The sequence below is a fragment of the Macrobrachium nipponense genome, chromosome 18 (assembly GCF_015104395.2).
Source record: "Macrobrachium nipponense isolate FS-2020 chromosome 18, ASM1510439v2, whole genome shotgun sequence".
In the NCBI taxonomy this organism is placed as follows: domain Eukaryota; kingdom Metazoa; phylum Arthropoda; class Malacostraca; order Decapoda; family Palaemonidae; genus Macrobrachium; species Macrobrachium nipponense.
In genome coordinates, this window is record NC_087211.1 from 81,096,828 (window position 1) to 81,113,176 (window position 16,349).

The following is a 16,349-nucleotide window of genomic DNA, read 5'->3' on the forward strand; positions in this document are numbered from 1 at the left end:
CTTTCTTTACAATAAAATTTCTCTTTCAGGTATCGTACACAAAACTTTAAAACGCACACACCAAGATTATCAGACAGTCCCCACCTTTGGTAGGTGGTTACATGAAACATTAAGCTTAAATACCACCAGAGTCAGTCAGAGGACACTTCTGTACAGAAGGGCAAAGCAACCAGCATTTCAGACCCTTTCTTGAGTTACATTCCCATGAATTTTGCTGGTCCTTCCATATTTATTCACAGTGTTTAGTGGTGTGAAGCACTAAAACCATGTCTTGCCCAATATGTCTCAAATATATTTGCTGCACTGAGGCGATAAGGAAATGCAAGTGGTTCAAGATGCAGTCCTTTCTCCTCCAAACACTAACAATCATACTATTACATCTGTGTAATATTGGTTTGGCAAAACAAATCTGAACGCTGAAAAAAATACCCTGAAATGAGAAATTCAATATTTTGTTCAGAAAAAAAAAAAACAAAAGGTAAAACAAATGACCGGACTTCATTACTACTTAAATTTTATGATCAAGAGTAGAAAGACAATAGATTTTAACATCAAAACTGAGAAACTATGGCAACAATTCCAATACTGTACTCCCTAGGGAGTAACATAAAAGCTACAAAATATAAACAATAACAACTAAGATTATTTTTATCAATCATAAATTATTTCTCAAGGATTGGTGCAGCCAAATCCTGAAATGTATATAAAAAGTAATGAATCAGTGTAAGAGCTGCTGTTCTCACTTTCGTGACAAGAAATTTAACCCACAACGTAACCATGGTGGTGGCTTAAAAAATGTGCAACTCTGTACTATATGCATAGATCATATTCTTAGAAACTCAAACAAGACTGAAAATTAATTCTAATACAAAACATGCAGCAGTATTTTTTAGATATTTTACCAAAATCCTATTTCCTTAGTTTAAATATTAAAAGCCTTTTGAAAAATATGCCATCTTAATCGACAGACATGGAATCGTCCTCATCTTTGTCTTGATCTGTGTCCTTATCAGCTTTCTTTTTTTCTTCCTCTTTCTTGCTGCCTTCATCACTGCTTTTCTTCTTCCCCAATGCCTGAGAAGACATTAAAATAATTTCTTTTAAAACACATGCTTAATATAATCTATAAAGGGTATAGATAAAGGACTGGGAGCCAAAGCTATAAAACATCTGTAATTAAAATAACAATTCTCATGATTCTTAGCAATATGGCTTGACAAACCTTCATACCTGTCAGTAACAATAATCTAAAAGATCTTAAATCATCCAATACATTATACCATGCACATCTTTTTGGAGATCTGAAGCTTAGTGCTCTTAATAATGATAAAACTTGAATATATAAATATATATCTACTGTGGAAAAGTACAGAATTTTCAAGTTCTTAAAGAACATTTAATACTTAAAATGAAAATCTGATTTGAACGAGTTTGACATTGAAAAATTAACAAATGGTAAACATACACATACAGTGGACCCCCGCAATGCATAACAGAACTCCCCCACAAATAGCTAGAATCCGCAAATACTTGGAACCCCTAAAAACACTTCAAACTTCCTATTTTGTTAGTTCAAACTCAAGAAAAACCCACTAAAAATGCTTATACCTGATTTTTTAATAGTTTTACCACAAAAAGTGCATGTAATCATGAAATAGGAAAATTCAGTAATTTGTGGATGTTTCTCATAGAACAATACTGCAAATATGCAAATTTCCCAGGAGTAACGGACTTTTAAGATCCACTGAGAAATCCGCGAATAGCGGGGGTCGAATGTAACTCAAATAATGACAGTAAATCTCCAGTACGTATAGACTTCTTACATTTACAAAATGCTACAATGCTCCCTTAAGGTGTCATGATTTTGTCAAATAATTTACTCAAACCTAATATTCTAAAATGTAACATTCCAACAGTGAAGATCAATCTTCACTAACCTTGATGAATGCTTCCATATCGCAAGATGAAGCAGCTAAGACAGCATCTTCACCTAAACCAAACTGATTAATGAGAGGCCCCAACTGGCCAGACTGTAATGCACTGCTGAATAAACTAACAGCCTGCTGGAACTGGGGAGAGGTCACCGTTCCACGCAGCTGCTCGGTTGGAGGAAGTTCGTCAGCAGTGGCAGGTAGGTATGGTTTGAGGGCATTCACAAAGTTTTCATTTGTTAAAATAGGTTGAAGGGCCTCTGCAGTCATGGCTGAGCTGAGGTCCACTGGTAATCTAGGAGAACCCGATGCATCTGGAGGTACAGAGATTCCTGAGAGAATATTCTGCAAATCAGAAAGCTGGATAGGATGAACACTGCCTGGAGCTGGCGTAGTGCTGCTGCTCTCGTTACCACTCCCGGCACGGGTGGAATCCTGGGCGGGAGTAGGGGCTGGTGTTGGGGTGGTGGTAGCTGCAGGAGTGGTTGAGGCCGTGGTTGTCGCCGAGGTGCTATTGCTACCGCTGCTACCGTGACCACCACCACCACCACCACTTCCACCCGATCCGGGTCCAAGCAGATTGGCTAAACTGGACATTCCACTACCTAATATTTGCATCAACTGCTGCTGGCTGATGTTGCCAAATAAATTCTGGATGTCCGAGTCCCTGAGGTTAGATATGTCATTGCTCAAAACTTGGTTGGGGGTCGACCCAGTTGATCTCTGAGATCCTGGGGCTGGGGGATTGTTGATGAGCTCATTCACTTTACGTGAATGCTCTTCATCTTTGTCTGTTTTTGGTTCCTGGGGAAAAAAAATACACAAGTCTAAGAATGTGACACACTGCAATGAAGTATTTAAAGAGAGAGAGAGAGAGAGAGCGAGAGAGAGAGAGAGAGATGAGAGAGAGAGAGAGAGAGAGAGAGAGAGATCATTGATGTTAAGCTTAAGTTACTTAATAACAACACACGTTACTCTAAGGAATGGATGACAGGAAGGCCTATATAACATACATGTGCAAGGTGAAAAAGGTACGGGCTAAGTATGTATTTAATGATAAAACTTCATTACAGTATTTGTAAGAAGACGCTTACCGCATCCAGAAAAAGAGTTTTCTACTTGAAGACTTAAATTTCAAGACATAAACTCTTCCAGTGGTGCACTGAGGTACTCGTTTGTATTCACAGTCATCAGGGAAGATTATTAGGTCCTGGAAGTATAAAAAAATAAACATTTATATAAAATTAAAAAAGATATTGTTAAGATACAATACAAAGTTTTGTACATACTTACCTGGCAGATATATACTTAGCTATGGACGACCGAGTCTATAGCTAAGTATATATCTGCTGGGTAAGTTACTTGTACAAAAATTATAACTGAAGAATATGTAACCTTTTCGATATATGCTAAACCAACTACTAGACATCATACTGAAACAATTTTCCTTTCAGAATTCAAAAGGCAACAGGTAGAACAGAATCTATCAGAAACTTATTAAGAAGTTAATAATGTCTTATCATAAATTCTCTGAATTATCTTCCGTAATATGATATTGTTATGATACAATAAAGTTTCATACATACTTACCTGGCAGATATATACATAGCTAAGACTCCGCATCCCCGACAGAGAAAAATTCAAATTTCGCGGCACACGCTGCAGGTAGGTCAGGTGATCTACCGTCCTGCCCTGGGTGGCAGGATTAGGAAAACCATTCCGTTTTCTATCATTATTTTTTCTCTTCCACCTGTCTCCTTGCGGGGAGGCTGGGTGGGCCCTAATCGTATATATCTGCCAGGTAAGTATGTATGAAAACTTTATTGTATCATAACAATATCATTTTCATACAATCAACTTACCTGTCAGATATATACATAGCTGATTGGCACCCTTCGTGGGAGGGTAAGAGACAGCTACTATATGGAATAGACAGGTAAACAACAAATGTTGTAGGTATAATAAAACCTTGGTTACCTACCTGATAGGTGGTAGACTTCGTGGGTGTTTGCCCAGTAGTCTGCATCACCTCAAGAAACTTTAGCGAGATATGTGATCTATGGCCAAGAGTTCTTGTGGGTCTGCCGAAGGGGTCTTATCCACTTACTCGGCAGAGCCTGAAAGACTTTGTCAATGGGTGCTGATCCACTTATATGACAATACACCTTATGAAGGAGCGCAACACCGATCACCCGATCACCTGATCCTAACACGGAGGGTTCGCGCTCAAATTGGAAAGAGTTATCCCCACACCTCCTTTCAAAACCCCAATAATTTCACTAAGTTAAAAAACTTTAACTCAAAGTTAAGGATCAGTGTCGCCTCCTTATCCCAGTAACGTATCCGCAGAACGTATAAACCAGAAGGATCTCTCGTAGGTTAACTTGACATCCTTTGTGTAATGAGAAGTCAACACAGAGTTGCCTCTACCGTACAACACAGCTAATATGTCTTATATGACATATTGTTATGTAAAGAACAAGAAATTTGCAAAAGCGCGCACTTCCTGCGCTTTTAATTCTCAGCTGTTTGAAGGAATCAAGTCACTAATGAAGTGCTTAGGAGATCTCCATGTTTCAAAGAAGACCAGGGCTTTCTTGAAATGGATCTCACCCGACTGAAGCCTGAAGCCTGGCAGGAACCTCGCGCCTGGCTGGTGCTTCGCTCTTGGTTGGCGCCTAGCGCTTGTCTGGTACCTTTCGCTTGACTGGCGCCTCGCATCTGGATGACGCTTCGCGTCTTAGCTGGAGATTCGCGCCTAGACCTGGCTTGCGCCTGGGCTGGCTGCTCGCGCCTGGCTGGCGCTTTGTGCCTGCCTGGCGCCTCGCGCCTGCCTGCGCCTTGCGCCTGGCTGGCGTCTAGCTCCTGGTTGGAGTGGCGCCTTGCGCCTGCCTGGAGCTTCGCGGCTGGCTGGCACCTCGCGGCTGGCTGGCACCTCGCGCCTGGCTGGCGTCTCGGCCAGGTTGGCGCTTTGTGCCTGCTGGCGCCTCGCGCCTGGCTGGCGTTTCGCGCCAGTTGGCGCTTTGTGCCTGCCTGGCGCTGCCTGGAGCTTCGCGCCTGGCTGGCGTCTCGCGCCCGGTTGGAGTGGCGCCTTGCGCCTGCCTGGAGCTTCGCCGCTGGCTGGTACCTCGCGCCTGCCTGGCCTCGCTCCTGCCTGGCGCCTCGCGCCCTGGGGGCCTCCTCTACTTGCCGGAGCTTCGAGCTTGGTAGAGTCTCGAGGATGTCTGGCAATGTCCACATCGGACACTCTTATCTGTCCTATATGTTCGCATCTAACGCATCTGTTGCAGGTTGTAGGCCCGGTCTTTCTCCTCATCAGACAATGACAGTGTTCTTGGGCTGTCTGCAGGTTTCTTCTTCCTTACTGACTGTGTCAGAAGGTCTTGAGTCGCCTTCTCAGTAATGAACGAGAAATGTCCTTCACTACTGAGAAGGGAACAAAAAGTCAGACAAAGGCGAGTACAGAAGCGCTGCCCTCTGACGTGGGAGACCGCTTTGGTTAAAAAGACACTATATACTGTCCTCTTTTTAAGAAAAGACCTGCTCCAAACAAAGAGGAGATCTCAACCGAGCCATCCTGAACCGCTTTGTCTATACAAGACAAAATACACAGAAGGACTTCTGGTTCGAGTCCTTCAGAATCATGGGCTTTCTTGGACATCACCCCAAGGGACAATCTAAGAAGTTGAAAACTTCCAATACATGAAAGAGTCCCTTGAGGAGATGGTCCAGTTCTGAAATGCCCCAAGTTATACGGGCAGAGTTTCAAACTTGTCTACGTGAAGCGTCAACTAAGGTCGAAAAGTCCGCTTCTGACGTAGACGGAAGAGAAATACCCCTATTCTCTCCCGTCTGATATCAAATGCCTCTTTTACCAGCTAGTCTCGCTGGAGGCATGCAGAAGTACCGTTCTAACAACACCTTCTTCAACTTCATCCAAGAGTCTAAAGACTGAAGAGCCCTCTTCATCGAAATGGCGGGCTTCATTCTAAGAAAAAACGAAGATTTCTTCGTTCTCTGCACTCGAGAAAAGAGGGCGCGGAGAAGGAGGAGAGGCAGGAGTCAAGTCGTCTTCCATACTCCTCTAGAAGCAAGGCTGTCAAAACATTATAGTTCGACAGTCCTTCTCTTCCTTGAAACTCCTCCTCCGAGTTTACTTCTAACTCTGGGTCTAGATGAGTCTCCGTTGCTAATTCAGTACGTCTTTCCTCTGGAGGAGACAAACTCCTAAAAGGAGAGGGGCTAAGGGAATGATATTCCTTCCTCTTCCCCGCTTTAATAAAAGTCCTGGAAGGCGCCAACAGCCCAGGCTTGCTCTCATAAATGGATGACGCTTCCCCGCTTGGAATGACGCTTCTAGTCAGCCAAGCGTCCTGGCTGACGCCTCCCGTTTGTGTGGCTGCTGACGTCTGGATGACGCCTCGCGCCTGTAAGACGCTTCGCTCTCAAAAGGCGGTCCTAACTGGCGCCAAAATTTTGGTTGGAGCCTCGCGTTCTAAAAGCAGCTTTAACAAATGACTATTCATGTCTTGACGACGTCTCACGTCTCTCTGGCGTTACGTGTCTTCCGTAAGATTCTCCCGATCTCGCTCGCGAAACCGAAGCCTCTGCGATATGTTTGGAAGCTTCACGTCTGCATGACGCCTCTCGCTTCGCAGGGGAGAGAGGACGAGACTTCTTGATTGGAAGCGCAACGTCCTTCCTACGAGGCGCTAACACTCCCACCAAAGAGGCCAGTTGCTCTTGTACTGGCAAGATAATCTTCCTTGAAGCTTTTCCCACGTCATCTTCATCTGGGGGAGAAGTAGGAAAAGGAAGCAGTCTATAGGAAGCTGTTCGTCTTCTCACAACTCTTCCCAATAAATGTTAAACATGTTTAACAGTTATTATCGTCGATCGAGAAGGATCTCTTTGTTAACGCGAATAGGAGCGAAAAAAGAGATTCTCGATGCTCTATGCGATAGAGAGTGTCGTGAAATGGCCTAAGTGATTAAATGGGTAACGAAAATCAGGAACGAATCTTGCCGTTACCGAGCTTGGTGTCCGAGAGTCTACTGGACTCCTAGGTTAATAACTCGCTAAAACGAGAAAATCTTGGATGGTGCTCTTGGCTCACTGCGCCAGCTGGCGCTTCTGGCGCAAATTTTGCGCCAGGCTGGCGCTTCTGGAGCATTGCGCCAGGTTGGTACTTCTGGCGCGTTGCGCTAGACTGGCGCTTTCTTCTAATTCTTTTTATGTTATGTGCCAGAACAGCTGTGCCTTTATGGTACCCGACATCCTTTCACATGTTAATTCCGTTCTTAGTAGGAAAAAACTTTATATACGTAGTATAGTCCATTCAGGGAAACAAGTTCTGTCCCAAAGAGAATGTTTCCCATCCGACTCATCCATCTTCTTCTGAGCAGGTACTCTAATAAGCTATGCTTTCGTAAGCCTGAGAGCATTACATAATATAATGTTCTGCTGCGATAGAACCTTTAATAATGTTACCTACGTAAACCGCATTGAAAGGTTGTACTATCTCTCTTATTGAAAGCTTCTTAGCAAAAGGCATACAATATTTATTTATGTTAGCTTAATTATCCCCTCAATCCGAGGTTAGACCGCGATTGTAGGGGAGAGATACGGAAAGTTATTCCCTCCCGCAGGGAGAGAGAGATTCGCCCGAACGCTCATGACTGACACCTACATGGTACTGACAGTAACTGGCATAGGCGTACTGCGTTGGTCCTCAGGCTCTCAGCGAAAGCAGTCCCCCGCTTACTCTTCCAGAGTTGCCAGCTACTCCAATTAATAAAGGAATTTAATAAAATTATTATCGAACTTCAGGAAGTTCTTATTAAAGCATATTAAGCGAAACAAGACTTCGATAAATCTAGAAAGCTAAGTAGGTGTAGTCCTTAACAATCCCTTTCAAGCGTAGTCCTTCCTAGGAAAGACGTAGAAGGATACTTGTTGTAATTGAGTTGCACAGAAAAGAAGTAAACTACGGTATGTGGTTTATGAATTGACCGTATCGTATTCTCATACAGCAGAAAACTCTACTACCTTCTACTATCTTCGTTCTTTTCGTTAATAGAACGATAGAAAGAGTATATATATATATATATATATATATCCTTAAGGAACGAAGTTAATCAAGGAACTCTTTAAATCTTCGTGATTTCTTCATAAATCGCGGAAGAGACAGAATTCCTGTTCATCACTAGGTTTACGGAAGGAAGTAGATATTTTCTATCCGCCATCATACCCAAACATCGATGAGATCTTATTAAGAAAAACTCCCAAAGCTCTTGCCTCCTCAAAACGAGGGAAGAGCATGGATGAAGGAGAGAGTCCGCATTGAGAGGAACTGCCTAACAAAGGAGTCTTCTGAATAATGAAAAGGGGCTTCTCTTAGTATCAGAATCCTTCTGACAAAGCAACGGCCGCCTGTGCGACATCTTGCACATTTGCCAGGGGAAAGTTGTTCAAGTTAAAAATTCAAAGAGGAGTCTCGCGACTGACCTCTCTCTCTAATGAAGATTTTTGAAATCTTCTGACGCCTGGCGTCATGGATCCTTGCGCCTAGCGCCTAGCGTCTGGAATAGTTCCGCGCGCCTGGAATGTTCCGCACGCTAGAAAACGGAGACTCGCTCCTGGAACGCTTCCGCTTGCGTGGAAGGTCCCGTGCGCCCTAATAGATCCGAGCGCCTCCTAGTCTTGTTATACGAGCCTCTTGCCAGAAACGTTCAATGGAAGCATCCTTCTGATTGCCATTCTACTATAAGGCTCCTTAGTTAAGCCGCTGTTTTCTCTTTGAAGGCGCCTTGCGCCAAGAAAAAGTTCTGGAACGCGGCTCTCACTCAGTTGCTGGAACGCGGCTCGCGTTTATCTGTATGAACGAGGCTCGCGCTAGTCTGATGGAACGCGGCTCGCGCTAGTCTGTTGGAACGCGGCTCGCTGCTGGCTGTTGGAACGTGGCTCGCGCTAGCTTGCTGGCTGGCTCTCAGCCTCTCGCTCAGTGAGTCAGTGTTCTCTTATTCAGAGAACGAGCCAGATCGTCAGAACTTCTAACATGTACATTCTTCGTCGTTTTCGGATGTAAGATGAAGAAACGAAAAATAAACGGAAGAACAGACGCACTTTTTAAAGGCTGCCTTTGCAATGGCTATCCCTGGCAGTCTGGGACGTTTTACAGATCCCGCCGAGGGAACGCCCGATCGGTGGGGATTCTCCATAACCTCGTAAGGCTTTCGACTTTCCTTCTCCTCTGGGCTTGTGAGTTTGGAAGAGGTCTAGGCCTGAGAGCGAGACAGAGCCGATCGAACGCACCCTCTACTAATTAGGACGCCTTTCCAATGGCGAACTTGGCAGTCTGGGACGATCTACAGATCCTGCCGAGGGGACGCCTGATCGGTGGGATTCTCCATAACCTCCGTAAGGCTTTCGACTTTCCTTCTCCTCTGGGTATGTGAGCTTGGAAGAGGTCTAGGCCTGGGAGCGAAACAGAGCCGAACAGAACACCCTCCACTGCACTAACAGTAAAATCACTTCTTACCTTTCAATAGCTCGTATTTAGAGCTACCTTCCTTTGTCTTCAAATTGCAATATGAATTTGAAGATTCTGTGAAGTAAGAAGGAGATGAGGATACCACACTACTAGTAATGTTAATGCTCTAACTGCTCGTTAGTACGAGAGCTATAATAAACTTCTAAAGGAAGCGTAACTATTCTTTCCTTACATCGTCAAGAAGGAAGTTAGCTCAATCAATTCTAACATTTACTACACGTTATTATGAATAAATATTAAAATTTTCCTTCTTGCAAACTATGTGATTGTCTACCGAAAAGTTCGGTAGTTACACGTAAACAATTCTTCGAAATTTTCGAAGCCAAAGTTATCAAAACAAAATTAATATGCGTATGCCGACCAAAGATCCAGTACTTCCCTGCAAAAGATAGCCCAGAAGATCGATGGCGATGAAATCAAAAATCAAGTCAGGAGGAACTGCAAACGTTGTTTACATTCCAAGCGACAGAAAAAATAAAAAATGATAGAAAACAGGAATGGTTCCTAATCCTGCCACCCAGGGCAGGACGGTAGATCACCTGACCTACCTGCAGCGTGTGCCGCGAAATTTGAATTTCTGTCGGGGACGACGGAGTCTTAGCTATGTATATATCTGCCAGGTAAGTTTATTGTATTGATGAAAAATTAAAAATCATATTAAAAAAAAAAAATGCCAGTTTAAAATATAAGCTCACTTCTTCAACTGTTCCCGTAGTCCTGTCCTTCCAGCAAAAGTGCATAAGTGAATCATCTGCCTGGTACAAGTACACCTGCCCCTTCCGCTTGTCTGGATGGACCATTTGACCTTTAGTGTACATCTTCCCAGCCTGTAATAAAAGAAGCCCATTTACAAACAGGATTATACAGAACTTTTGAAAATAATTTACATGTTAACAAATACTGTACTACAGTAATCTTAAAAGAAAAATTGTATGCTACATAAGGATACAAACCTCAAGTCTTTTAGGTGGATATACCTTTCACAGAAAGTTAGCTGAGTCACTGACACTAAGTAATTTGTAATTTTCCTGGGTATACAAAGCTAGAATGGTCGTTAAACTTGGTATCAAGGTCATTAACTGGTAGCCATAAGAAATGAAGAGGAGTACATACTTATCACTAATGAACTGAGGCTAGCCACTTTTCATTCGCCTAGAGGGACACAGCAGGGTGGTTGAGGTGAGATTATGATAAAAGGCTCTGGTTTGTACACCTACGGAAAAACAAAATTACTTCAAAAATTTCCTGTTTGTTCCTACAAAAACACAAATCATTGCCTTTTATATAGGAGGCCTAGTCCTTAGGTGTAAGGTTGTCCCTGAACTTCCACTGCAAAGGAGACCAACTAGCAAATTAACATAATAGCAAAATCAGCATAGGAAGCAAGGATCAGGAGTGTAAAGGGGCATAAAGGATCTAAGCACACAATGAAGAGGATTCTCAGAAAAGCCTCAAACTGCAATTCTGAACAGAATGGGGGAAACGTCTGCATAGGATTGTTAGCTACCACCAATTGACCACCTCGGTACCAAGTTTCAACGACTGTTTCCATACGGAGCCTTGGGTACTCTTACATAAAAGACAATGGACCAAGATAGCTTAATATTATTTTACCATTCAATTACTTTGCATCATGCTTACATCTTTTTGAGTTCTGGTTAAAATTTTGTGTGTGATTACAATTTAAGAATCTGGACAGAATACTTGTGAATTTCATTGCTTAACTGTCTCTTTCTTTACTACACAGAACTCTGCCGGCCTTTCAATACTTGAGAGGTATAAAAAATGTTAAGAAATGCTACTGGTACTTATCATTTTCCTTAAATAATTCCAGGGTACAGATTTTTCCATATAAGGCAGTCCCCGGTTATTGGCGGACTTGCTTATTGTTCTAAAAAGCTTGTCTAGGGCCGAAAATCTCCTGCAATTTTCACCAATAGTAGTTATGGTGCCAATACTTACCCAACAGACACACCAATGACTGGTTATCAGCACCATGAATTGCCAATTTTCGGTTATCAGCGATTTTCACCCATCATCAGTTGAAGGTTTCAATTTTTCTCAGCATATTCCATTCATTGCTTTAATGTGCATTAAATCCCATTACAGGACTTAATATCCCAATGGGAGGTCACAGCATGATTCCGATTTCCCAATATGAAAGAGCTTTCAGTAGGGTACATAATAATGTAACCTTAACCTAAGATTCTTTTCCCTGGCTGGGGAGGGGAGGGGGGTTTTTAACCACCACAGACCTGCCCTAACATGATATTGTGCAAAGAAGAATGAAGTGCATATCTCTTGTACATGTGTAGTATGCAGACTGACAGCCAGTGGCTATACTGTATCTGATGATGTAAAGATACAACCTTTCGTTTAATAGACAGTAAAGAATAAAAGTTGTTCAGGGTGTTAAAAAAACTTTGAAAATTGTCTTACCTAGTCAATACTTGATCAATTATTCAGTCTGTGACATTCTGCCATCCTCTTATTTTTTGTGTAACCTGCGATTTTCCCAAGTTTGTAAGTGATGTTAACAGTAACATTGGACTATTCTGTCCCTAACTTTTTTTATGTACATTTAATGACTTGTCAACAATATGGGTTGTGGCTCTCAGGCTTTTAATATGAAACCAGTCCATGCACAGACTGACCTGCATCATGGCCCTGTCATATTTTGGCCATTTTTTATATTCCCCACAAGAACTATGACTAGACATCCACTTTGGATTTTGCCAAAAAGGTGGGCAGGCAGTTCTTGGATAGACAACTGTTTAATGAATCATTTATTTATTTCTTGTGAATGATTTACTCAAATCCATGAACCTAGGTCGCACAATGTATTATTTGACTCCACATGTTGATAATGATTTGTAAGTTTTTATATCAAAATGGATTCTTAAGGTAATTACAGTGGCAGATGCAATGCACTGAAAGCAACATGCATTACCCATATGACGGTTGTTACACTCACAATGGCAGGCCTGTGTATTTTACAACCAGAAGAATCTGAGTAAGTCAAGATAAAGTGTTTTTATCCTGTTTGTAAATAGTGTTTGGAAAGAACATGTGGTCAAGATCTTTTTCATTTAGTAATATTCCAGAATAGTTGTGCAAATATCACTGAGTTATACAAGCTATCATGTTTAGTTGGGGAAGTCCAAGGGTAAGGGCATGAAACTCTAGATTAAGGTTATTTCACCTATAGTACTGCATTATAAAACCCTTACCTATACTGGTCAGCTAAAAAATTACATTAATAAATGATATCTTTATGCAGATGTCTCTTATACAACCAAAAAATTACATTAATAAATGATATCTTTACGCAGCGTCTCTTATACATTAAGCAAAAATCATTAGCAGGCTCCAATCCGGTTTCTCCTAACAATACTATTACGTATTGACAAGCTCCAGATTCATCCACTTTCATGCAAGATAAACTGTTTTATTAGAGTTAGGAGCAACTGCAGATAAAAGGATGCATGAAAACTTTTTGTTGTTGTTTTTGTTAAAATTGACAGAAAGCCCAATATATCCTATTATCTTCCCTTAACCTAACCTTACCTAGGGCATAGTGCCCTAATATGGTCTGAGGGGGTTCTACCAACCCTGTTCCACTAAGATTTCAGGCATTTTCACCAATTTTAAGGTCGTTTTTTGGTAAAACTGAAGACTATTGACACGGCCTCGTTCCCATTAGTCACTGATGGGAATATTTACCATCTTTTGCTTGTGCTTATATTTTGTGTCTTGTTTAAGATTATATTTACTATCTTTTATATTTTAACGTTCACCCTTGGTTGTAAATACAGTTTAGTAAAAGTTCATTTCTGGTCTAACTCCGATTCCACACGAGGGCTAGTATTAAACATGGTAAAACAGTTTTGCCGTGTTTAGTACTAGCCCCTGGGGGTCACATGTATTTTGCCGTGTTTAGTACTAGCCCATGGGGGATCAAATGTCCCTTCAAATGTCCCTAAGTGCATTTTGCAAAACTGAAATTTAAAAAACCCTCAATTATCTACATATATTTGATTTTTTAGGTAGATCTACATAGTAACTCCGCATCAGGTATTTCTTTGGAAATTACAGTTTCCTATAGTATTTGGGGGGTCAACTGTAATTAACCTCCAGGGACTAGTACTAAACATTGCGAAATACTTTTGACGCACCAATCTCTAGCGGCTGTCACATTCGCGGGACATTCCTTGCAGTCCGAGTGGAGTTATTGCCTAGAATTACCATTTTTTTTTTTGTGATAAATATCAGTTTGCAAGAATTATGTATATATAGAATATTTTCTTTTCATTTTTGTAGGAAAATTTCAAATATTTAATAAAAAATAAGAGTAGAGACGTTCAGACCGGAAACGAACATTATCCTTCAGTTTGACATGGGTTATGGCCAAACCCAAAGACTGCAGTCAACCCTTGAGAGTTACCTAAAGTGTGTAGAACAGCCTTTAAACCTAGGGCTAATCATTGCTCAATGTCTTAATACGATTTGTTGTAGGTTTCTATTTAGGCTATCAATTAGGGGCCCCCATACACTCAACGATTGTATGAACGATTCGACAAACACACACACTATTCAGACAGTATGAACAATCTCCGCACCGATTTCAATTTGAACAAAGATTTTCTCTCAGGAAGATAAGGAACCACCTCTAGAAGAGACATGCACGATAGCGTTATATCGGCAGACAAGCACATACATTGAACGACCTATGTATGACAGACATACTATATCAGTCGCAAACCAGCAACCTGGTCATGATAGATTCCTGCCGAGATTGTTCAGACCACTTTTGCATTCAGACAAGCCCGCCATACAGTGTTTTTGCGAACGATACAGTCGCTCATACAATCGTTTAGTGTATGGGGCCCTTTAGGCTAGTGCTAGACTAGATAATCGAAGTGTATGATGCAGTTATGGCAAAACCATTTTTCAAGGAGTAGTATTACAAATGCCAAACTAAAACTGAACCTAATTTCCAACATCTGTAATTCTAAAGAATAGTTCCGCACGGACTGCAAGGAACGTAACCGCGAATATGACAGCCACTAGGGATTGGTTTGTTTGTTTGCATGGTGCTTTTACGTTGCATGGAACCAGTGGTTATTCAGCAACGGGACCAACGGCTTTACGTGACTTCCGAACCACGTCGAGAGTGAATTTCTATCACCAGAAATACACATCTCTCACTCCTCAATGGAATGGCTGAGAATCTAACCCGCGAACACCGAGGTAGGACGCCAACAACATACCAACCACGCCACTGAGGCGTTTCCACTAGGGATTGGGGCATCCAATGTATTTCGCTGTTTAGTACTGGCCCCTGGCGGTTAATTACAGTCGTCCGAATAAATATTACTTTAAATTCTTGTTCAGGAGGTAAAACTGCATAGAAAAACCGTAACTGCCATAGCCAAGGCCGCCACAGAATAGTAATAAAGATCTACCCCAACATCTGATATAGGGTATTAAAGAGTAGGGCAATTCTAAAGAATAGCTCCGCATAGACTGCAAGGAACGTAACCATGAATACGACAGCCACTGGGGATTGGGGCGTCCAATGTATTTCACCATCTTTAGTACTGCCCCCTGGGGGTTAATTACAGTCAACCGCCCAAAAATAACGGTAAATTCTTAATAAGCAACCCGAATGCTATAGGAAACTTATTTCCGACGAAATACCCGACGCGGAGTTATTATTTAGATTTACCAAGAGTAGGTCTATCCTCGTCAACTAATTTCAGTGATTCAGCGAATCCAGCGAATGGCCTTCATGGCCAACCCTAACCTACTTCGGGCCACGGGTCTCCTTAAGCAGGAACGCTTCTAATTTTTTATTAAATGCGGAGATAAAATAGCCTAGTTTAAACTAAGCCTGGATAACCTATAGCCCTACGCGTCGCACCCTAAAATTGGCCCGTCTGAGACTATAACCTCTTGCCTAGGACCTAGGAATCTTCTACGTAAGAAACCCTTCCATTTATATTTTTTTGCATTTTATAGTAACTTTATGGCCAAACAATCGTTATTAAAAACGCCAGGCCTATAATAAACGTACGATAAATAGCCCTACGCATTACAAGACTAAGCTTAACCTGCAGGGCTAGGCTATATTCAAAATTGGGAAAAAAAGTGATACCGGGCGATAAAATATTATATAAAAAATTAAATCACGGCCAAAATTGCTTTAAATAACCAGATTATTATTATAAGAACGCTATTACCTAAACCAAGACATAGGCAGTATAGGCCTAGAACCACACGACCGAAGTAACCTAGACCTAGATATAGCCTATATAACCGTTAATAACCGACCACGCAGTTAATTAAGGTTAAAACAAATTAAATCAAGTCTTCACTCACCCTAAACTCAACCAGATTTTTACTGGAAGACCGGGCACTGCCTCCAAATAACGCCGACGACATCTTTTTTTTATAAGAGTTGTTGCTCTCGAGTGACTGTCTGTAAGTGACTCAACACTTTGTGTAGCTTTGCGTCTCCCTCTCTCTCTCTCTCTCTCCCTTTCTCCTGGGGAAGGTAAACATTCGACTATGGCTTTCTCCTTCTCCTCCCCCTCCCCCATCTCTTAAAAAACCTTCATTTTTAAATTATATATCGATTTACGAAAGGTTTTTCGACGCTAAAGAATTATATCTACTTCATTTATGTCAATAATGACGCGTTCTTTAAGCGGTTTCACTATGGCTTTCTCCTCCCCCTCCCCCCCCACCCATCTCTTAAAAAACCTTTATTTTTCAATTATATATAGATTTACGAACGTTTTTTCGACGCTAAAGAATTATATCTAAGTCATTTAAGTCAATAACGACTCATTCTTTAGGTAGTT

The 16,349-nt window shown here is 41.7% G+C and overlaps 1 protein-coding gene across 2 annotated transcripts; it reads right to left on the reverse strand.

The window, feature by feature from the left end:
- Positions 1-497: 497 nt before the first annotated feature.
- On the reverse strand, positions 498-16,085 carry LOC135197257 (proteasomal ubiquitin receptor ADRM1-B-like). Of its 2 annotated transcripts, none has more exons than XM_064224355.1 (5): positions 15,865-16,085; positions 10,179-10,310; positions 3,027-3,141; positions 1,938-2,737; positions 498-1,074 (listed from the first exon to the last, which is right to left on the reverse strand). In XM_064224355.1, the coding sequence occupies exons 1-5, from the start codon at positions 15,925-15,927 to the stop codon at positions 958-960; spliced, it is 1,227 nt and encodes a 408-aa protein (XP_064080425.1). In that variant the 5' UTR covers positions 15,928-16,085; the 3' UTR covers positions 498-957. The 2 variants fall into 2 exon arrangements, with proteins under 2 accessions (XP_064080425.1, XP_064080426.1); XM_064224356.1 differs by lacking the exon at positions 15,865-16,085 and adding an exon at positions 10,597-10,617.
- Positions 16,086-16,349: the final 264 nt, after the last annotated feature.